At 37.2% G+C, this 24,445-nt stretch overlaps 1 protein-coding gene across 3 annotated transcripts in view; it reads left to right on the top strand.

Annotated features, from left to right (window-relative positions):
• DIAPH2 (diaphanous related formin 2) overlaps positions 1-24,445 on the top strand; it is an 807,400-nt gene that overhangs the window by 490,427 nt on the left and 292,528 nt on the right. For all 3 annotated transcript variants that reach the window (XM_074964437.1, XM_074964436.1, XM_074964435.1), the window contains one exon: positions 24,220-24,345. In XM_074964437.1, coding sequence (XP_074820538.1) covers positions 24,220-24,345 — 126 coding nt within the window. The remainder of the gene's footprint in view (positions 1-24,219; positions 24,346-24,445) is intronic.

Here is a 24,445-nt window from a genome sequence, read left to right as displayed (position 1 = left end):
GGCGATGAAAATGATTAGGGGGCTGGGGCATGTGACTACTTATGGGGAGAGGCTGAGGGAACAGGGGTTATTTAATCTGCAGAAGAGACAAGTGAGGGGGGATTTGATAGCAGTCTTCAAATACCTGAAGGGGGGTTTCAAAGAGGATAGAGCTAGGCTGTTCTCAGTGGTGGCAGATGACAGAACAAGAAGCAATGGTCTCAAGTTGCAGTGGGGGAGGTCTACGTTGGATATTAGAAAAAACTATTTCACTAGGAGGGTGGTGAAGCACTGGAATGGGTTACCTAGGGAGGTGGTGGAATCTCCATCCTTAGAGGTTTTAAGGCCTGGCTTGACAAAGCCTTGGCTGGGATGATTTAGCTGGTGTTGGTCCTGCTTTGAGCAGGGGTTTGGACTAGATGACCTCCTGAGGTCTCTTCCAACCCTAATCTTCTATGATTCTGTGACCATTTAGGTAATTGCTGGATTGTTCTCTGGTGTGTACATTAGTGATTTGTCTGGTACAGATTTCAATAATTCAAGCCGTGGGGCTTCTCTCACCTGTTTTGGGGGTCTATTCCATGGTTGAACTGATTTCACTATTCAGATTTTCTTTTCTTTTTTTCATCTTTTTCAATATGGTTTTTATTCTTGAATGTTGGCTGTATTTTTTTTTAATTGAACACAGTTACTGGCTATTGATAATGTAGTCTAATATTTCATATTGGATATGTTTTTACTAAGTTTTATGGTTATAATATGTTACAATAGAGAAGTCAATATAGCTAGTGCTATTCATAGAATCATAGAATATCAGGGTTGGAAGGGATCTCAGGAGGTCTAGTCCAACCCCCTGCTCAAAGCAGGACCAATCCCCAACTAAATCATCCCAGCCAGGGCTTTGTCAAGCCTCACCTTAAAAACCTCTAAGGATGGAGATTCCACCACCTCCCTAGGTAACCCATTCCAGTGCTTCACCGTATGTTATAATATAAAGTTGAACTTTTGAAAATATCAGCCTTTTTTTAAAAAGTAAGTTTCTAGACATCATGGGTTGCAGAGAAAAGCTTGCAAACATGACCCAAGTGCACATTAAAAGCTCAGATACCAGAAAGAAAAGACAAAGAACTGTGAAAACTTTGAGAACTCACTGTTTTTAAACCAATGTTTTGATTTTGTGGGGGCCTAACTTATGATCTGTGAATGCTTGGGAATGATAATACTGTTCTTCTTTGAGTGCTTGCTGATGTCTATTCCACATTAGGTGTGTGTGCATGCTCTGTGCACCCTTGTTAGAGATTTTTTCCCCTTCAGTGGTATTCGTTGGATCCGCTCTAAGTGCCACTTCATGCACCAGTGTAACAGGCCGGTATCAAGTGGAGTGCCCCAAGGGTCAGTCCTTGGGCCAGCTTTGTTCAATATCTTCATAAATGATCTGGAGGATGGTGTGGATTCCACCCTCAGCAAGTTTGCAGATGACACTTAAACTGGGAGGAGAGGTAGATATGCTGGAGGCTACAGAGGGCGCTAGACAAATTAGAGGATTGGGTCAAAAGAAATCTGATGAGGTTCAACAAGGACAAGTGCAGAGTCCTGCACTTAGGACGGAAGAATCCCATGCACAGCTACAGACTAGGGACCGAATGGCTCGGCAGCAGTTCTGCAGAAAAGGACCTAGGGGTTACAGTGGACTAGAAGCTGGATATGAGTCAACAGTGTGCCCTTGTTGCCAAGAAGGCCAATGGCATTTTGGGCTGTATATGTAGGGGCATTGCCAGCAGATCGAGGGACGTGATCGTTCCCCTCTAGTTGGCATTGGTGAGGCCTCATCATAATGTGTCCAGTTTTGGGCCCCACACTACAAGAAGGATGTGGAAAAATTGGAAAGAGTCCAGTGGAGGGCAACAAAAATGATTAGGGGACTGGAACACATGACTTATGAGGAGAGGCTGAGGGAACTGGGATTGTTTAGTCTGCGGAAGAGAAGAATGAGAGGGGATTTGATAGCTGCTTTCAACTACCTGAAAGGGGGTTCCAAAGAGAATGGATCTAGACTGTTCTCAGTGGTAGCTGATGACAGAACAAGGAGTAATGGTCTCAAGTTGCAGTGGGGGAGGTTTAGGTTGGATATTAGGAAAAACTTTTTCACTAGGAGGGTGGTGAAGATGAGCAGTGCAAGTTTATTAATTGGTTCACCACTTCATCAATGGAAACTGGATATACACCAACCGTTGTAAACCTGACCAGATTTACCAAACACTTCAGCCAAACTCACTAGTAAAGAAAACAGTAAAACAAGTTTATTGACTGCAAAAGATAGATTTTAAGTGATTATGAGTGATCGGCAAAAATTCCAGAGTGGTTACCAAAAGAAAATATAAGCATGCAGTGTAAACTCCTAACCCTATTAGACTGGACAACATCTAGATTAAGCAGTTTTTCTCACCCCACTGGATATTACAGTTCATAGTACACAGGTTTCACCCTTGAAACCAGGGCCAGTCTCCTCTGTTAGTCTTCTGTCTTGCTGCTTGCAGCATAGGTGGGGACAGGAGAAAAGGCCAAGCATGGGGCTCCTGTGTTCCGTTTTATACCCTTAGTCCATGTGCTTGGAGAACACAAGGCCAGGCATGTCTGGGAGCATTGCTGAGTCCCCAGACAAGGTTGAGCTATGTCCCTGATGTGACCTTCTTCAGAGGAGTCGCTGAATTGTAGCTCCCTTACTAGACAATGGCTGTTGATTGTAGTTTGACACTTGCCCGGGCTTTGGTTACTTTCCTTGCTGTTGTCTCTGGGGAGCTAATATCTGGCTGATTCCCCCAACTTACAGCATGTTTTAGTGACAATCATACAACACAGTCTCATAATTTCATATACACTAATGATATACATATTTAGATAGAATGGTGAATTTCAGGAGATTGTACTCTTTCCCCAATACCTTACATGGCATGGATTATATAAATATCACAGTTATATATAAATGAGGAATATAAGGGTTACAGGGTGCTCCCCAAGGTATAGAATGTCACAGTGTCTATCCTAACAAGTGTAAAGTGTCTTCCTGTTTTGAACTATTTATGGTGGTTGTTTGTTGTTGATCAGCTTCTATGTTCTGCCCCAGAGGTGGCTGCTTTCAAATCACTTTCAGTTTAGGACTAATCTCAGCCCTAGGGCTAAAAATAATGTTTAAAACTCAACAATACTTCTGGAGCTGAAAAGAACCAATCTTTTGCATGATGAATCAGAAACTGATAATCTGGGGGATGAAATTGTTTCTACACCATCCTTTCTAACTCTCTGTGGACTACTTCATGCAGGAAGAACACTTATGAATTCTAGTAAATTACTTCTCTGGCCAAGGAAATTAGGTTTATGACCTTCCACATATTCCAGGCACTCACAAGGATAAATAGGTCACTAAACAATCATCTGTTTAAAAAGTAAAGTATGAATTATTTGTGCATATATGACATAATGAAGAGAAAATTATAGTGTGACAAGAATACTTAATCTTTGTAATCAACAATGCCAATAAGTGAAGTACTAAAATAATGCATAGGTATTTCTGCTGTTGTCTCCATGAAGTTATTTTTCAGTAAGAAAATATTAATATCAGTATATGACCACTCTGTTTCCAATGCTTTTAGCTATTTATAGCACAGTTTTTCTTCGAGTTCATCATTGCATTTGATTCATTAATGAAGTAGTTGATGGCTGTGGGATCTCTTGGGAAAGTTCCTTTGTTCTATGATCAGTCTTGAGGAAAATAGAGATCATTAAGCAAGTGTGGGTTAGTAGTATGTGGCAAGTGTGACTTTACATTTCACATGCTCTTTTCACTAAATGGTTGTCATGCTACTGTGAGGCCAAAAGAAAACTACTGAAAATTCCACTAAAATATGTGAGAATTCTTGCAGACAGCAGGAATTCTGCAGGGGCTTTCCTGGCTTCTTCCTCTGTTATGAACATACCGCTTACCATGTTAAATGTGTAAACAGTAGAAGAACTGCAACACAGTTTACACGGAGTAAAACAACCGAAGAAATGGAGGAAGTGCACAAAATGAACAGACAACACAACCAAATAAAGATAACAATGAAAAACCAGAAGAAAAATTGGAGTCAATAAACAAGACAGAATATGCTATAACAGAACCATGACTAAGACCCAGAACTTCAGTCTTCACAATGTTATAAATAAAAGAGGGTTCATGGGAAGAAATTTTCTACATGTACCATTTGAAAATGAAAATGTGTATGTTAAGAGAGACAAGAGTGTGACAGAATATCTGCTTCTTCTGCCATGTGATTGGCTTACTCCGTGTACGGGTGGTGGTTAATTAGAAATTAAAGATGAGGAAATTGTCCTTTGAGCACATTGAGCTATCTTCTAGAGCCACATAATTAATTTAGGGTGGCTGTCACCATCGTTTCCTGATAGCAACTCTCCATGATATGGGGCCGAATTGTTACAGCTCTTGGTTGTAATGCAAGAAACTGAAAGATTCTTGCTAGTGTTGTTTCATTTAAATTTTTGACCATGGCAGTTGGAAAGTGTTTAGCACAGTCCATGTTATTCCTCCTTTCATTTTTGTCTTCTGCTGCAGCTTCCTTTTTATTGCTGCTTCTTTCTGTGTCAGTTCTCAATACTTTGCTTTATCATCTTCCTCTCCATCTCTCCCACTCGGTTTCTGGAAATTAACAAGATGTGGTCCTTCAGTGTGTGTATGTCATGCTAGTTTGTCCATCAGGCCTGCCTGCTATGTACCCACATGTGTATAATACGATCTTATATATAAAATATAGTAAAAATTAAGCACCAGATTTTAAAAATCAACATTTTTTTGCGGGGAAGGAACTCCACTCCCAGTCTCAGTAAAGCGTGTTTGTTAGGTGTGCCAGCCCACTATCAGTTGTTACCAGCCTTCATTCTCTAACATTATCATTTCCTTGGGGCACTCTCTACATAGGGTATGAGGAAATAAAAATGCAAGCTGAAAGAAATGTGCATTGTTTTGAGAGAGAGAGAAGCAGTTTGGTTTTGTTTTGCAATGATCACTAAATTCAGTTTGGCTTTTGAATAGGAAAAACAGAAATATAGCCCATTCCTCTTCTCTGCTAAAAATATGATTTTGTGCAACTGCATGGGTCACTAGATAGTTAGTGGGGAAAAATAAAGCCTTTGACCTGTAGGTAACCAGTTCTAATCTATGTGAGGTTAATAGCAATGGAAAACTCTTACCTTTTCTTGGTGGTTGGATGGTTATGTTAAAAACCTGGAGGTCTGAGTTTGGTTCTTTGAAGACAGGTGTCTACTTTGCAAAAATCACTTCACAATTGGCACCATTCTTTGCAGACTTTGTATAGAAACCAGGTATTGAAGGGACATTTAGACTGAATGTTTGTGAAGCCTTAGCATTTATCCCTCAAGAACAGGATTGAGGCACATTATTAGGGGGGCTAAACATATTTGGCTGCTGTCCATTCCATCTCTGTGGGTAGAGAATAAGTTAGTAGCTTTAACCACTAATTTTGAATCATATGTTCTTTCATATCAGCATGTGGTACATAATTCTAAGACTATTAAATGTGGATGTAAGCATTATAAATCAATATAAAGGGGAAGAAGTAATTGTTAATGTAACAAAGAATATTCATACATCCCTGAGCTGAAGACTTATTGTAACATAGAAGACAGAATGTTTATATTTCAGCATTGATTTTTTTCATTTAATTCACCAATGATTAAATTAATAGTCTGAAAAAAATCATTGAAAATTACAGAGCACATAGAAAATTACAAAGGATGCAATAAAACTGAAAACGGAGGTCTTGGTAGCTTAGTAAAATCACTGTTGTGATTGTGTGTAGTGGGGGGCGGTTTCAGGCACAGATGGGAAAAAGCATACACAGTTTTTGCATCCTTTCATTGCAGAATGAACACTGGATGTAGGATACACATGTTCTTTGTCAAGGCACATTTGTAATGCAGAGGAATTATTCCTCCCTGACAAAACCCAGCTTGATTCTTAGTATACCATTGTTCAAGGAATTATTTCCTCTTCTGTGGGTGTTCAGAGAAGTACCGTTCAGGCCTTATTCTTTGACTTCTGCTTTTTTCTCTCTCTTGCTCTCAGATCAGGAAGTCAAGGTGCATTTATACCTTTCAGTCATGCAGGATTCAGAAAAAGTTCACTCTGATAACATGTTTCTCATTTTTGAAGTGAGTCATTATCAGGAGGCTGTGAATTTCAAATAGAAAAAAAGACAATTGCTGCCTTTTTTCCTGGTATTCAGTCCAGGTCTTGAAGGTCATAAATAATGCAATATCTTTGGGGAAAGTTGTCTATGTACATGTAAGTTCTGTGTTTCCGTTTGCTCCATTAGCACACCTATAACAAAACTACATTGTGAAGGTTTCAGAGTCTAGTATGACCAAAGCTGCCCTCCTCCTTTCCCCCCCCCCCACACACTCTCTCTCTCTCTCTCCCTCCCTCCCTCCCTCCCTCCAGAAAGACCCCCGGTGCACCCAGGTTGTATGTGTATATAGATAGATACTCTACTTCACTAGCTAGACTTGGGTTGTTCTGTGCCTACAGTGTAAGGATATCTGTTAGTTCTGATGCCCTCTCTTCAAGGTATTGTGCCTTATTTATGCTATTCCAAATTAATTTAGCCCCTTGCTTTTTGCAAACATAGGCCAAAGATTATTTTTTAAGAAGGTTCTAAGCCTTAGAGTTGCTAAGCAAACCTTCCAAATGTGAACAGATTGAGTGTTGTCTTCCCAAGTCTGAAAACAGAGAGACTAAAAGAATGGGTACAATTTTGCTGTCACTTACACAAAAGTAAATCTGGAATAATTCAGATGAAGTCCTAGAAGTTACTCTAGAATTCTCTTCAGTGTGAGAGCAGTGTGTGACCCAGTAGTTTTAAGAGGTCTGACTTGTTTACTTTAATGGGATATTAACGGAGGCTTAGTGATGATTTAAATGTCAACATTGTTAATTATTCCCCTTCCAATCATTTGAGCAGAAACTCTCTGAAAATGCAGCTACAGTTATTGCTGGATGCAGTGGTGGATACTGGCACAAAGGTCAGCTGGTTACTATTAAGTCTTTCTGAAGATAGGATCTAAGTTCAAACCTAATCCCAAAATGCCTCATCACTTCTTTTCTTTCCTCCCCATAAGATAGAAGAAAATAGGAACTTCTCTCTGTATCTCGTTCCCAAAGCATCAACCACCTCCTAAGAGTTAAATACTTAAGCAGCCTCTCAAGCTTTCCTGGGTGTTTAAAAAACACACAAACAAACAAACAAACCACTCACCATTGGTCCAAAAACCGGTTGCCAAAACTTCTAGCTTTTTTTTCCTTTCCCATGTAATTATGCAATGTCAGCACAAATGTTTGTGTTGCATAAAATCAGTATAATACAAAATTAATTAGGAGTATGGAACAGCTTCCGTATGAGGAGAGATTAATAAGACTGGGACTTTTCAGCTTGGAAAAGAGACAGCTAAGGGGAGATATGACGGAGCTCAATAAAATCGTGACCGGTGTAGAGAAAGTAAATAAGGAAGTGTTATTTACTCCTTCTCATAACACAAGAATTAGGGGTCACCAAATGAAATTAATAGGCAGCAGGTTTAAAACAAACAAAAGGAAGTATTTCTTCACACAACACACAGTCAATCTGTGGTACTCCTTGCCAGAGGATGTTATGAAGGCCACGACCATAACAGGATTCAAAAAAGAACTAGATAAATTCATGGAGGATAGATCCATCGATGGCTGTTAGCCAGGATGGGCAGGAATGGTATCCCCAGCCTCTGTTTGCCAGAAGCTGGGAATGAGCGACGGGGGATGGATCACTTGATGATTAGCTGTTTTATTCATTCCCTCTAGGGCACCTGGCATTGGCCACTGTCGGAAGACAGGATACTGGGCTAGATGGACCTTTGGTCTGACCCAATAGGGCCATTCTTATGTATGTATGTTAATATAAAATTACTCCGAACACACATATGTTGCTGCATCTCTTCCCCCCTTCCTTTGTTATTGCCTGATTGTAATCTTTGTGGTAGAGACCTTGTTGTTTTGTTTGTAAAGTGCAGTAAACTATTCCTCTGGAAATGTTCTTGCATAGCTTACAGCTAGTGGCAGTATAATAATGATACTGTGAAGAATGAAAGCACACTTCCGCTTAATATTCTCCTGCTCTACTGACCCAAACTATTCTCAAATACTGGTTGGTAGTGTGCTAGAGTACTGTCCTATCTCTCAGGCCACTGATGTGACTGATCGTGGAATGACAGAAGTTAGAGGTGGAGAGGACCTATCAGATCATCCTGTCCATCTCCTTGCAAATACATATCTCACTGCCTGAGTGTAAATATAAAGCAACATGTTTGTTTAATCATTTGGTGCAGGGATTTTTATAGAAAGCTCATTCTTAGTAGAATTGCTTCGAAGAAGAAATAGACATACTAGTAGCTGGGCATTTTATGGAGTCCTCCAGAATCAGTCTTTCGCTAACAGTCGTGTTGTTGTCATAAATATACGTACTACTGTAATTCAGCAAATTTGAACATGGCCTGTTCACCTGTGTACGTTTCTATGTATTTGGGGGATTCTCTCAGAAAGTAAGTGTTAAAATATTAAAAATTAGCAGTTTCTGTTTGTTCTAGCATTTTGATAAATATTTTTCAAGAAAGAAAACAGTCTACTTTTTGTTGTAATTTTACTGTATGTCTTTAAACTAAAGTTCTGTTCCTGAAAAAAAAAAAAAAAAAAATCCCCCACGCCCACCCAAAAAAGATTGTGTTGTTCAGTTGCTGCGTCCAAAGAATCTTCAGAGGATGTACAGAGTCAGCTAATTCGATGTTTACAGCCATCTGGCTCTGTTACTTAAGGATATTAAGAGGAAATATATGATGGGGTATTATGAAAGTTTTATTGGCAGGCTTTGGAGGTAGCCACATAACTCACAAATAGTGAAGCCGCAAGTGATTAATGGACATCATCTCCAGTGAGTGGCAGCAAAACTTTTTTATGCCGCACCAGACCACCATTCATTTGGTAGAGGTAACATGTTTTGCAGAAAAAAGGCATTTTTTTATATATTTAAATGATCTTTACGTATTTGTATTTGAAATGTTTTTAATCTCTTTCTGGCAAAATCAAGCTACCGTAAATCCAACTGTCCAGGCTACACAGAGAAAAATAACTGATCAATTTTAGGAACCTCTAAAAATAACCTACAATAAAGTTTTCTCTTTTATATTGTAAATTTACTTTTATATCTCCTGTCTGCTGTACCAAGGGTAGCAACAGGGCTCCTGGAATGTGGGATTTTGGGTTTTGCTCATGATGTAAAACTACAATTTCCGTCCTTGATGGTCTGTGAAATGTCAGAACTTACATAAGATTGTTCCAGAGTCATCTGTTAAAAAACAAACAAACAAAAAAAAAAACAAAACTGTAATTTTGAGAGGAAATTCCATATTGGGAGGAAGAGAAACTTTGTATGGCTATTTGTTTATTTGGGTGAGAGGTAGTTAATAGTTATCAGTAAAAAATCCCAGCATTTCTCCTGTCTCGTTCTTTCCTCCCCATGTTTCTATCATGTTTAATCTCAAAACCATAGTACTGTCAGAGAAGAGAGATTCTTTGACCATGGGAAATTTTCTCAATATGGAAGAGGACATTACTTTTCCTAGTAGTGGATCATATTCATCAGGCTAGTGTATTACTCGTGACATCATGGAAGTTGGGAATTTTTTGATAGATGCATTTTAGAATAGGACTGCACTGTTTCATTTGGTCTTTCTGTGTGTGTATTTCAGCAGGATCTGTTGGACTCAGTGCGAAAAGAGCCAGCACCCTATTTAGCATGGGTTTGTTACTGTCTTGCTAGTGATATGCATGTGGTGGTGTGGCATCTTGTATAAGCCTTTAAGGGACAATGGAGTTTACAGCCAACAGAGCCTGGGTGCAGCTAAGGAGCACCCAGCCTTCCCCTTGAGTCTGCTTTCTCTCTGAGGGCTGTGAACACTGTATTGCCAGCAGTTACAAGTTATCAACACAGCTCTTCCTCATCAAGCATATTCATTCTTCAGGTAAAAGTATTACGTAGAAAACATATAAAAACATTAAATGTTCATGTATGCATGTTGAAAGTTTACCAAGTCTTTCCAACCCTTCTGTAAGGATCGGGGGCCCTCTCTTGGATAGAAGGTTCTGTTTGTTTGCTTGTTCAGAAAGAAGAACTTCAAGTCCATTCAAATTCAGGCTGTTTTTATTCAAAAGTCCTTTCTTTGTCCGTTTATCTCTGGAGAATCCAGTTTGTACTAATATATGTGAGCCTCCACAGGCAGTGATATGTCTCTGGGGTATGAGGTGGAGGGTTAAACTTGCCGATTTGCCTTAATGTTTTTAGTTCCTGTAGGAGCCATGGTGTAGAACACAGTCAGATATGAACCATTCACTTAAAACAATGGACCCCAAAGATACTGGGATTACAATTTCTGTCACACTATATAGCAAACTAATTATGTGTCAAAGTATAGCTGAACTCACCTAGTTGCCTACTAGTTGCTCTGTGCTGACTTGTGGAAGATCTATGTACAGTGTAGGCTCTGGTTTATGCTTGCAGTAGCTTAGGAGTACTGTGGAGACAGGTGGCCTACCTGCTTGTGTAGTAATGTAGAGGATTCCCCACATACAGTGGCCCCTCTAGCTTATGTTCTGGGAGGTAGTCCCACCCAGTTCTCCTTGGCTAGAAAGATGGTGTCCACAACATATGGGAAAAGGGTAACCATAATGACACTACAAAGTATCGTGATATGAATCCCTTTTTTCAGTCTTGCTAGTTATTAATGACTAATGTAGGTAAAATTATAAGATTTATTTTAAAAAAAATTCATGTCACCCACTAGCAGTTCAAATGATATCTTTACACTTGAATTAATTCCAAGGAAAGATTGAGATCATTCATACATATCTAACTCAAATTTAGCTCAAAGATTTATCACCATTAAGGAAAGGATCAGATTAGAATAGGATTAGAAAGGATTCGAATAGTTTGGACTGAACAATGAAGGGATATCAGTAAAATGCAGTCTGGTTCTAATGATTCTACTGTTACTTTATAATTATGTGCAAGCAGAGTAAGCCACTTTACCTCCATTTTTCTTTAGCGAAGTTGAAATTGCTAATGTGATTTTCTGCCCCCCCCAGTCCACACCACCCCTGTCATGTCCCATAATTAAGCTTTAAATCACAACAGTCTACACTATCGTAAGAAGTTACACATTCCATTCACCGATGTTTGTGTGCCGTTATCACAATTAAGCAGTCTGTATTTAACCACAGTCTACAGTATCTCCTGTGAAGAATCAGGTGTTTCTGGTGTGTTGCAAAATACCAGCACATACTGTATATTTGGATTGCATATCAGTTAATAGTTTCAGATAAACTGCTTTTTGAGTATATATATCTCAGCTTTGGGCAATTATGTTTCAGAATCTTTGTCAGCAACCATACCACGGACTTTGTTTGTTTGTTTTTGCAAAGTGACTATGGGTGAATTCTTTGATGATTTTTAAGATTTTTGCCCAAATAAGGGGGAAAAAAATGTGAATGGCAGGAGCCACAGGCAAAATTGGAATCTTTCAGACAAGTAGTAATAGTTTTATTGGATCTTTAACTTTAAGACAAGTTGTCACTGTTCTGGCAGCTGTGAAAGTAGGGAAGGAAGCAGCTGCCCTGAGCTGTCATTGGCCTTTCCCCTTTTCAGTGTTCAAATGCCAAGCGTCCTATTATTCCAAAATCTGCAGACCCGTGCAGACTACTGCATGGGTAGCCACCAACGCTTCACAGGAGAGTTTAGTTTTCCCTGCAGCTATAACAATTTCTGCAGTAAGAGTGAGCTGATGTCTGATTTGCAGGGTGGGGATAACCAGTTACCAGACCCCCATTAATTTTATATTTGCTAAGGGTAACATAACACCCGCTTCCAGAACCAACCCCAGAGAGGGGATTTTTAGCACTTGTCCTTACTTAGGATAAAACATTTATTGTAAATAAATGAATAAGCTTTCACTTAGCCATTAAAATGGACTATACTGTTGAAATGCGTTGTTGATCCATAATCTTTTTTCTCGTTAACTTAACATCTGTTTAATTTCCTTTTCTCATTATGGGTTATGCTATGGTATTAAAAATGGGACTGGGATTGAGAATTCAATCAGTGAAAGATATTGGCAAATTTACTTGTTTTTTATTTGTTTCTATGCCTGTTTTTACACACTTAGGACACTGAGGCCTGCTGTACACAACACAGTTATTCAGGCATAGCTGTGTCAGCCAAGAGTGTAAAAACAATCACCCTCCCAGTTGACAAAGCTAAAATGACAACAAAAAAACAATAAAACAGTTTCTCTCTCTCTCACACACACCCACACACCCACCCTGAAGAGTTATTCTGTCCATTTAGCTGATGTCTCTTGGGAAGGAGGTATTGCTCTGCCAGCAAAAGGATGTCTCCTGTCTGCATATGCAGCGTCTGTACTCGGGGGCTACACTGACATTAGACTCTGTAGTCTAGATATGGCTTAAGTAAATAGTAATAATAATGTTCTATTAGAGAGAAGGGCTGTTAAAACAGTGATTTGGTAGTAGGTTACAGTTGGTTTTCAGAAAAATAATTCTGTGGATACTCTGTTAATCTCCTAGGGATTTCTATCTATTGTATATATCCATTATACTTGAGATAAAAAACACTCGTAAATAGACATGGTTTGGTTATTAGATGAAGTTGGGAATGCTTTGAAGCTGTTCTATTTTAATAGATTTCAGTGTTAGCAATTATCATTGATCTTGGCTTAATAGTTTATGGTGTTTCACATCAGCTTATTTGTTGGTATATTATCAAATACTAGGGTTATTTTAAATAAATATTGTCAGAAACTAATGCACATCAACTGTATTGTTGGTTTACATTTAAAAAATCATATTCACTACCGAATCAGAATTACAGTATAATAATTTGAAAGAGAAATAGAAGGTAAATATAGTAAAACATAGTCACCAAAGATGTAGGTGTTTGTTAAGATGCATGATGTAGAACTTAGGAGATCTATCTTTTTTTGTTCCTAATATACTTGAAAATTTTCTCTTTATTGTCCTTAACTCTATCAGTCATAGATTTTTTCCTTGTGTCCCTTTGCTTGCCTTATCAGTTATCTACAATTCCTAGCTTCTAGTTTGTATTCATTACTGTCAACTTCCTCTTTCTTCCATTTCTTATACATTAGAGAGAGAGAGAGAGAGGGTGTGCTGCCTTCACATACTCTCTAAACACGTTGGGTTTTTAACCAATGCAACCTTCTTCCTTGATTGTGTTTTTTGGGAATCTTGTAAAGTGTTCTTTAATAATTCCTAATTATCATTTAAATTTGTTCTGATTAAATTTTTCCTCCCAGCTGATTTAGCATAATTGTTTTCTGCTTTGTGATATTGGCCCTTCTAAAGCCCGCTTAAAGCTGTGTTCCTTGATGATTAAAAACCCAAATTTTGACATCCTATATTGAGAATTCCAGTGTCAGGAGGTTAATATATGGAAATGATCATAAGTGGAAATGATGCACTACCTAATGCCCAAGCATTGGGACAAATATGTAGATATTGCAATAGGAATTGGGATTTTGATTTTGTATTTGTTGGATGCTGTTTGTGATCACATTTTTAAACACACTCCTTAAAAATTACATAGATTTATGGTGAGTTTTCAGATCCACTAATAGAATTTAATATATGCATAAAAATAACATTTTGAAAACTTTTTTTAGTTTAATCAGCATTTACCTTGACCATATTAGTCAATATGTTGTTGCTTATTTAAGCTCATATTTTTATTAGGAAGCGATAGTCTACTAGTGGAGAAAATAAAATTTGCTGTTTGCAGGTAGGCACATAGGAAGTCCTTGTTATTTTGAGAACAGCATTTGTTTTTATTTTATGAATAAAATCTTAAAATTAGAATGTGTTCAGATTGACACTTTAAATGATCCTAATGATTAATAAATTTAAAAAAACATGAAACAAATATGAAACAAAACAGATTTATCTTGGTAAAATTGAGTTTTCCTTCAATATGCAGGGTAGATAATGTACTACAGAACTTGGAGCTTGTGAAATCAAGGAGGGATATGGTGTACGCAAAATCTGACTGGCAGACTAAAAGAAGAACTGAAGTTGTTGTTTTTTTTTCTTTGCAAGTGGCCACTTTGGGGAGGGAGCAGTGACAGAATACTGGTTCAGTACTCACATATTTATGGCAAGGGCCACCTGTTCAAAGAAGTTCCATTTTGCTGCATGTACACAGTATCGTGCCTCTTTATTATTAACAAGCTTACTGACCCAAAACCTCCAAAGACTCTTATCAAATGCCCATGACCCATCACAAAGCCAATGAAAACATCTTCTTATTTGTCATCTTTCATAATACTTAAGTAGTAAATCCTTCACAATGATTTACTGATGAGTGGAAACAAGGAAAATGTGCATGCAGCATTATATATGTAAATATACATTTAATATGTATTTATTTAAAATAAAGACTCGAATACTTTTCCTAAACAGCAAGGGGTGGGTGGGTGCAAGCACATATGTACGCACATAATGAGAGAGCACGCACATGTGAGCTGAACTCCGATGAGACAGTGTTTTGTCAGAAAATGCCAGTTCATCGCATCTGAAATATTTCATGAAAAAGTATTGGATTTGACAAGGGCACACTCCCTGTTACTTGGCAGACTTGTGAGGACCCCAAGGTTTCAGGGTCCAGCTCTGAGGCAGATTACTGAATTCCTTAATGACATTCTCATTAAAAGTTCTTTCTGGGAAATGCTGTTTTGTTTTCATTAGCAGAACTGTCTGAATTAATAATGAATAAGTTCACTTGGAAGTTATTTACATAAAGTACTGTTCTCATGTCACTGCCACAGACAGCTTCTCCTATTAGGGGTGAGAGAGAGCATCCTGCGACTGAATTTGTAGAGTGTCCAGTTTAATGCAACACTACATGCCACGGGATAGCCTGCTAGAAATCCAGCCCAGCACGCGAGCTAGTACAGCACCATTGTGGATGCAGTTACATTGGTCTTGCATGGATAGGGTTTTGCTGTGGGGATGCTCCACCCATGTTAGCCCAGACTAACTGCATTGAAGATATGCTCACAAAGATTGGGGACCTGCTTGGCTACTGATGCTTTCAGAGCATTCAGAATCACCAAGCAATCAATAAGTACCTAAAGGTTGTTTACTTCATAAACAAAAGGCAGACATACTCCCCCACATAAAAGGAGAAGATCTCACCTCTGACATTTCTTTGTGTTTTTAAAAATGTCATTGAATGACGCTGGTTTGGCTAGTCAAGGGACATCTTACAGGTTATCTACAAAATTGTCTTTTGTCCTGTGTGTCAAAAACTAAAATACTTCAATAAATCTAAAGAGTAAGTCTTTGCCCTTGTACTTTTATCTTAGTTAATACATTTAGTTGAATAACGCAAGTGCTTTTGAATTTCGCTGTTACCTCTATCCATGAGCTGAGGCTTAAAATGTTGTCAGTTGAAGAAACAAAATTCAATTTGTTAGGATCTTAGGAATCAAAATATAAGGTTTTATCAATAGAACACAGTTTCCATGCTTATGTGCTCGTAAGAGAGACATTTCTACAAACCTCTGGCAATGTTTCCACTGTTGGGCTGTTTTTTTAGAAATATCCATATATTTGACTGTGACTTTTTCTTTAAATTCTAGCTGCTTGGAAGCTGTGATGATGTCATTGATTCATTTATAAACACTTCCAAGCAAATCAGACTGCCTTTGGGATTTTGTGCAGAACTTACACATGCTAATTCAAATATGTTGTAATCTATTTCCACACATAATTAGCAGTGCTGTTAATGAAAGTTGGGCACTTATCAATGGAGGAGTACAACTCTTTCATGTGTAATGCATCCCTCAGACTTCCTGTCTAAAGATCCGTTAGTACTGATGATCATCTTGGCCTCACACTTGAATCTGAACTGTTTTCTGAATTTTGTTTTTTAAAACCACTGAAAATTCTTCCCTTGTTCTATATAACCTCCTAATGTTTTGGGGCCTATCTGACCCCAATGTGTGCAAAAATGTAAATGAAAATTGTCATGCCAAATCTGTGCTGCTTAAGTATTCTCAAACTAGGATGGAGTTCAGTCTTTCCTCAGTGGTTCTGTCATCCTACCTGTTGTGGTTTCTGTGTACTGGTAAAAAAAAGTAATTAAAAAGGTAATGGAGTCAGTTAGACCCTTCAGTGTCAGTGGTAAAAATGAAATATTACACTTCTAAGATCTTTGGGGTCTCCTGGACCCCAAACGCGTACCAAAATTTAAATAAAACATGACAGGCAAACCACTGCCTCTTCTTTCTTTACATATTCTCAAACTATGATGAGAACAACCTGTTATAATTGATTTAATCCGAATACCAGTTGTGGCTTTAGTGTAGTAAAAAAAGTCATTCCAATTTTATTGGGGTCAGTTTTACCCCCACGTTAATTATGAAGGTATTCTAGCATCAGATTGTTTTAATTTTGAGGCAGCAGTTATGATATGATTATATTAATATTTCAGTATTGTTATTATCTTCATCATTTCAGTGGTTTTTGTTTTTCAAAAAAAAATGCACCAAAAGAGTCTTGGGAGTTTTTGAGACCCCAGAAAGCATTTGCCACATGTATCATCACAATTGTCCAGCTAGTTGAGTTTCTTCTAACATAACACTCTCAACTTGATTTTCTGGGAAGCCTATGCTTGCTAGGAAGAGTTTTTAGGGAAGCCACAGTTGTCAGATCCATTTTCTGGCAAATCCATAGTCGCTGAGGCAAATACTCGTTGTTGTGTAGAAAAGACTCTTGTTTGCTGGGAAAAAGATTCACTGTTTCATTGCACATGCACATGTCTGAATGAATATATTGTTTGAATTTTGTTGAATTGCACCTGGCATCAAAAATCTCTGAGTAAGAGATGAATATTTCTCAGGGACGTAGATACAGAAACGGTGAAACTACTATGTAAAAAGAATGACGAGTACTTGTGGCATCTTAGAGACTAACAAGTTTATTTGGGCATAAGCTTTTGTGGGCTAAAACCCACTTCATCAGATGCGTGGAGTGGAAAAAACAGTGGGCAGGTATAAATACACAGTACATGAAAAGATTAGTTTTTGTAGTGACCCATCCACTCCCAGTCTTTATTTGTCCAGTTTGCAAATTAATTCCAGTTCTTCAGTTTCTCGTTGGAGAAGTTTTTTGAAGTTTTTTTTGTTGAAGAATTGCCACTTTTAAGTCTATTATTGAGTGTCCAGGGAGATTGAAGTGTTCTCCGACTGGTTTTTGGATGTTATAATTCTTGACACCTGATTTGTGTCCATTTATTCTCTTGCATAGAGACTGTCCGGTTTGGCCAATGTACATGGCAGAGGGGCATTGCTGGCACATGATGGCATATATCACATTGGTAGATGTGCAGGTGAACGAGCCCCGATGGTGTGGCTGATGCGGTTAGGTCCTACGATGGAGTCCCTTGAATAGATATGCGGACAGAGTTGGCAACGTTGCCAGCTCCATCCACATATCTGATATATGCCATCATGTGCCCCTCTGCCATGTACATTGGCCAAACTGGACATTCTCTATGCAAAAGAATAAATGGACACAAATCAGACATCAAGAATTATAACATTGAAAAACCAGTCGGAGAACACTTCAGTCTTCCTGGACACTCAATAACACACTTAAACGTGGCAATTCGTCAACAACAAAAACCTTCAAAAACAGACTTCAGCGAGAAACTGCAGAACTGGAATTAATTTGCAAACTGGACACTGTCAAATTAGTCCTGAATAAAGACTGGGAGTGGATGGGTCATTACAAAAACTAATTTCCCCAAACTAATTTCCCCCTACTGTTACTCACACCTTCTTGTCAACTGTTTGAAATGGGCCACCCTGACTACATTGGCCTCATTACCACTACAAAGTATTATACTGTTGAGAATAGCCCACTTCCACCTTAACTGAATTGTCTCGTTAGCACTGACCTCCTACTTGGTAAGGCAACTCACGTCTTTTCATGTACTGTGTATTTATACCTGCCTAATGTATTTTCCACTCCATGCATCTGATGAAGTGGGTTTTAGCCCACGAAAGCTTATGCCCAGATAAATTTGTTAGTCTCTAAGTTGCCACAAGTACTCTTTGTTGTTTTTGCTGATACAAACTAACTTGGCTACCACTCTGAAACCTGTAAAAAGAATCTCTCTGGAGTGCCTCTGTAGCTGAGGGGTGGTCTTTCTCCATGCCTAATTTCCATCATGGTGTTGGACTGGTACAAGCCACAGTCTCTGATTCCTGATAGTGACCCCTACCTTGTTAATGCAGGGTTTATACATCATGTCACGCTGGTGCAGGAATAAAAACTTGCAGCCTTTCCTCAGGCTTCTGGGGAAGGAGCATCTAGCATGCTGGGTACTGATGTGTAGGGCCTAGGAAATGGGGAAGGAGTTACATCTGTTCCAGAGAACAAGACCAAAAAAACATAAAAATGAGTGAAATGTAAAAACTTTGTATATTCAGAACATGGCATCTAGGTGCCTCATTTGTTCAAAGTAGTAGGTTGTTTACTCCCACTTGGCTGCATATGTACCTTTTATATTGTTGCTGTTACTATCTGTTTTCATTATCTAAACATGGGGTGAGTTAGACCCTGGCGTCTGTAGAGTGTATAGCTTTTTAAAAATTTATTTGATCATGGTGTCAGTGAGACACCAACACAAGTACTGTGTAGTGTGCTTCTGAATCCAGGGAAGTTTTAACTTGTTCGTAGTTCACTAATTATAATAAAGTCACTTTTAAATGCATCCCATGTGGGTTTTCCCCCCCAATTTCAACATACTAAGATTTCCAAGACCCAGTAGGGAAGTAGTTAGATTTTTCATCTAATATGAGGATTAATTAAGCACAGAAACTCGTTATACTTTTTTGTCATTGTTAATTGGTTTTGTCTTGATACTTTTAAATTTCAAATGCAAAGGTAAAGGACTATTTATGCTCGGCAGTTATGCACTTAAATATTTTCAGAGTGCTGAATGCAGTTAAACTTTGTTTTCTGTTATGGTGCCAGTTTATTTACCAGCTCCTTTTCTCTTTACCAACAAAATAACCATTTCCATCTTTCTAATTTATTTTTCAGTTCCAGCATATTTTACTTCTGTGCTGCTTTCTCTGTATCCAAATATATCACGTTGCTGATAAAACCTATTACTGTTGTAATTCAAACAAGTTCTTCACTTACAACACAAATATCACTGTTTCTCTTCAGGCTCACCAAAAATGAATGAACTAATAAACTATTTGCATTGGGTGCAAAGGTCAGCCTGCATGGGTCATGTTTGCAAGACCTGGGCCTTACTACGTTGGCTGTGCTATTGCATCTTCTGCTCATCTAGTATCTCACCCTCCCCCCTCAATTAAAATAATCAATAAAAGAAGATAGATGCAGTATATTGGAATTTGATACTTATGACTTGTTGCCGCTTTAAATTGGCAGTAACTACAATAAGTTCCATGAAGTTACACCAATACGAAATGGGTTCAGATGAGAACAGGGTCAGTTTAATAGATTTTTGCTGTGTTTAGTGGATTTACATCTGCATCATTTTTTTTGCTATTTGTGCCTCCACTGTGTGTGTGTATGTGAGTTTTCCTATCTTTTAGTTTAAAACCTTTTGATTTATTGTTTTTTAATCACACCGTTTTATTTTAAGTACAAAAAGAAAAGGAAAAAGATAAATCTTTTCATAGTAAGTGTTCTGGGTGAGTCACTTGTGAAACAGCAAAACTTACCAATTTAATAAAAAATGAAAACCTGTGAAAAGGTGTCTAATGTATTACACCTATAGATCAACTGAGTCCCCTTATTAAAAGGAACTTTGGAAGCACAATCAGATAAACTGCAGGAAAGAACTATATAACTGTAGTTTTAAATGGCTTGGTACTGCATCTTGTATACAGTGATATGGTGTAAGACATAAAACATTCAACAAAGAGACCTTGTAATCAATCAGTAGATATCTGCCTTAGAGTGAGACTACTCGTCTATAAAGCTGTCTCCACTGTCATTAAAAACTTGCTAGTTTGTGTCAAAGACATTTCCTTTAAAATGAAAGCGGCAAAATTCTAGACACTCAGAAAGTAATGCTGAGGAAGGATCTGGCTGTGAAACAGTACACTAATATTAAAGGGCTAACCTTGGAAAATATGCTATTGTGATTTCTTGTCCAACCTCAGGGACTATTTTTTGTGAGCTCCACAACAATATGTGGTGCACATCAGAAGGCAGATGACAGAATATGGTTCAAAAATGCATATTTTACTTGTAGAGATAGCACATACATATTTGTATTAAACTGAACCTAACTGTTTTGTATGATCAGAGAGGAAATTAAAGGAGGAAGTCAGTACTTCAGGATTTTTTAAATACAAATAGCAACCTGCTTTGTCAGTATTTTCTTCCTATACTGAATACATTTGGGTTTGCTGAGAGCATTCTCCCTTATAACCCTGCTTCACCTTCCATGTTTGTCCTCCTACTGGTACAATGGAAATAATTGTGATGTGGAATGTTCTAACCATATCAAATGGGGGGGGATGAGGGAGAATGTGAAGGAGACACCTCTTGTGGAATCAGATCTCTTTAGTTAACAAACCTTCTAAAACAAATTACAAAAAAAAAGGGGGTTGAATTGGTTAAGGTTTAAAAAAAATATATCTAAGCTTCCTCATTATGAAAGTCTCTCTTCACAGTTGTCCCTGCCAGTTTCTGGGCATCCTTAATTCTCAGTGAAGACAATAGTAGTTGAGGCTCATTTCACAGGATTAGTCCCTAAGAAAAGCAACAAGTGCCAAGATATTGGTGGTGTGGTTTTTTGTTGTTTGGTTTGGTTTGGTTTGGTTTGGTTTTTAAACAAGACAAATCCTTTTTAAACTCCTCCAGTGAAAGATCAGTTACTGGCCTGCCATTTAAAAGAAAAAAAAAAAAGTAATACTCAACTGTGCGTGTTGAACATCAATTAATTTCTTATATTCCTATATTTGGTGTTTGATTCCTCCACCAGCCCCTTTTCTCTCTCTCCCCCTACAATGTCTGAAATTTCTGTGTATATTTTCTGGCAATTTCTCCACTCTGAGTTATGAAAGGACTCATGTCATTGTAGCAAGAGTACTTTGCTACCACAATAGTATCATTCTACTGCTGAAATTCTGCCAAGAATTTGTTGCATATTCCATTCTAAAACCAATACAGCTGTGAAAGATTTAAAATTGCCAGCTAATACTGTAGTTCTATCCTTTTTTTTTTCCCTTTCTTTCTCTGTTGGGGACAGGGTAGATTTGATTTAAATTGATTTAAAACATGATTTAAATCACTAGTCTGGAAGACTTGATTTAATCATGGATTTCTACATAAAAGTGCATTCTTGTTGGTTGTTATAACCTTAATATATATTCTTCACAACGCAGAGATAGATGTAGGTTTCATTTTTAGAAAATATACACCATATACATTTTTTAAGTGATTTGTTTTGAAAACTTTTCAGATTAGTTTTACAGCTATATCAAAAAATGAATGATTGTTTGGTTATTTCATTTACCAAAGGTAATTGAACCAGATATTTATGAAGTCATTGGGAGGTAAACAATCTCCAATTCAAATATGAATTAATCATTAATATTTGGAGGATTTTCTTGCCATGCTGTATTAGAAGGAGAACATCACCAGACAGGCATTTAAATATTTTTATTTAACTAAAACAACAAAGTTATGTATTCTGGATTTTTTTCTTCAACAGCAAACATATAATATTTTAACAAAACAAGCATAGGAATTTTTAAATTTAGTTAAACATTCAAGTTTTTAAAATAAGTTTGTTTTTGTTAACATTGTATTTAACTAAAATAATTACATGAAATTAAAAAAAAACCCAAAAATTAAATCGACACTGTCAGCCAGGTCAACATGAGAAACTTAAAATATTGGCTTCTGCAGCTAACTCAGTCGTCTTCACCTTCATTTTCGTGTTTGTTCATAATCTGAAAAAGAAAAACAAGCTTTTCTGCTTTTTCAGGTCCCAAATGATTTCTCAATTTGGAATAAATTAGTCCAAAGGAAGAAAATATTCTTTCTACACCAGCAGAAGAAGCTCCTGCTGTTAAAAGTGAGATTATCACTTCAACAGTCTCTAAATCCAAGTGCTTAAGTGACTTCCACTAGTTCACTGGTGTGACTTTCTTTAAAACATCATCAGCAAACATATATTTCTTGAATGGTTCTTATTCCCAAACTGGGTCTCTTTTATGGCCTGCTGTCATTATAGGTTTTCCCTTCTAGTATGGTAGATCTCAATTCAATGAAGACTACACTCAGAAAGACCTCAAGACTTCTGGAATGTGCTGCTCAAACAGTTTCACTTTTGTTTCTACTGCCTGTCCCCCCCCTTCTCACATTTATCTCCAGACTTCTTCTCCTTGTCCAGATCTATTCCGCCCCCAACAGTCTTCTGTTCATTGAACTTTTTTGAAACTTTGCACTTTTAGAGAGAGGTAAGGGATTGACTCTGTGTACACAAATCCGCAGAGGGACAATAGGGTTGTGGTCTGTTATTTCTCACCTCTATATATTATATATTTATTTATTTATTTACTTAAAAACATTTTTGCTGTTAACAAGCATATTATCTCTGGAGACACAAATCCACTGTTTGAGAACTGCAAAACTAAGCATCTCTGATGGTATCTTCTAGACTGAGCACTGAGTCCCATTTGGTAGATAGAAAGTTTAACGTAAATAATCTAAACAGAAGCCCCTGGAGCCCCATAGGATTGGGTCCCTAATCCATGAACTATTGGAACTCATTTACAAAACTGTCCTTAAACATTATGTGAATCTATTGTCTTATACCATAGAATTAGAATTTATAATCCCTATCCATGATGAGATATCTTTGAGCTATAATGTATCTTAATTAAAACTATCTTCAGATATGCTTTTTGAGGAAAAAAAAACTTTTATAAAAAAATCTGATTTAAATTTAAAAAAATGTTTTTTTATTATTTCATTTTTTTTAAAAATAATTGATTTTTATCCACCCTGGTTGAGGAATGTGCTTTATTTCACATGGAAGCATATTACAACCCACAGTTTGGAAGCCCTATACTTAGTGTCATAGCCATCCAAATTAGGAAAAAGTTAATTCTTTAGATCATTGTCAGATGATATTCTTCAAAGATGCTGGTAGGAGTAGGAAAGTATGGAGCATATAGCAAGTGAAAGGTAGAAAAGGATCCTGTAAGAACCAGGCTGGAGAAGGTGTAAAATGAATATGCAATACTAGCACATTTTTAATAGGGTACTTGAGATAAGTCTTCAAGGAGAAGGACAGGAAAAAAGGTGCGAAGAATTTCAAGGATAATAAAGCCATAATTAATACAGTGTTTGAGGGTACATTGAGATATTACAGAATATTTTATTTTAAAATTAATATTATTGCTGTTTCACCATATGTTCTTTATTTGTATTTGTGTAAAGTGTCAATAGCTCCTAGTATCCAAATCTTTGTCGGTAGGTGTTAAAAGTAGTGAGGGCTTCCACAGATGTTGGTTTATAGAAATCAGTGTATTTCAATAAAAAAAAAAAATATTTGATCTTTTTCTATAATTTTCCCTTAAATCATTTATATAGCCAAGTACATGCATTAATAAGATAAAATCTCTTTGAACCTTAGTTTCTCTTTAATCTTCAAATTAGATTTAAAAGAATGAAATATTAGAATTTCCATCAATAAATTTAAATAGAAATAGATCCATTTGAACTAATGGCTGAATAAAATGGTGACATTCTCACATTTAACATGATGATTTCGTATATTATATTACACATTCTCACTTATTTTATGAAGGGTAGAATTTTTATGAGCAGTAATTCAGAAAAATGAGAGCCTGCTTTGTGGAATTATTCTCTTTACCTCAAGAATACTTCTACCGACATTGCTTTTCTTGGCATTGCTTTTCTTTAACATTTTTTCTTTAAATCAGAATTCCAGAAGTTTTTCTAATTCATTGTCTCATTCTTTTTCTAAGTTTCAGCTCAAAATCTCAAGAGCAACCTTGATTCAATGGAACTTCAGATACAGCGTCTAGAAAACGACATAAAGATGTTCCCTAAATCAGAAGATGCACATGATAAATTTGTGGAAAAGATGACCATATCCTTTTTGCACTTCTGGTTTGATAATCTTAGTTTTTTTGTCTGTCTTATTAAATATTTACAATATTTGAAATTAACAGTTAGAAGTGTGTGTTGTTT

This window comes from Natator depressus, chromosome 9, assembly GCF_965152275.1.
Source record: "Natator depressus isolate rNatDep1 chromosome 9, rNatDep2.hap1, whole genome shotgun sequence".
In the NCBI taxonomy this organism is placed as follows: domain Eukaryota; kingdom Metazoa; phylum Chordata; order Testudines; family Cheloniidae; genus Natator; species Natator depressus.
This window is presented reverse-complemented; position numbering and strand designations above follow the sequence as displayed.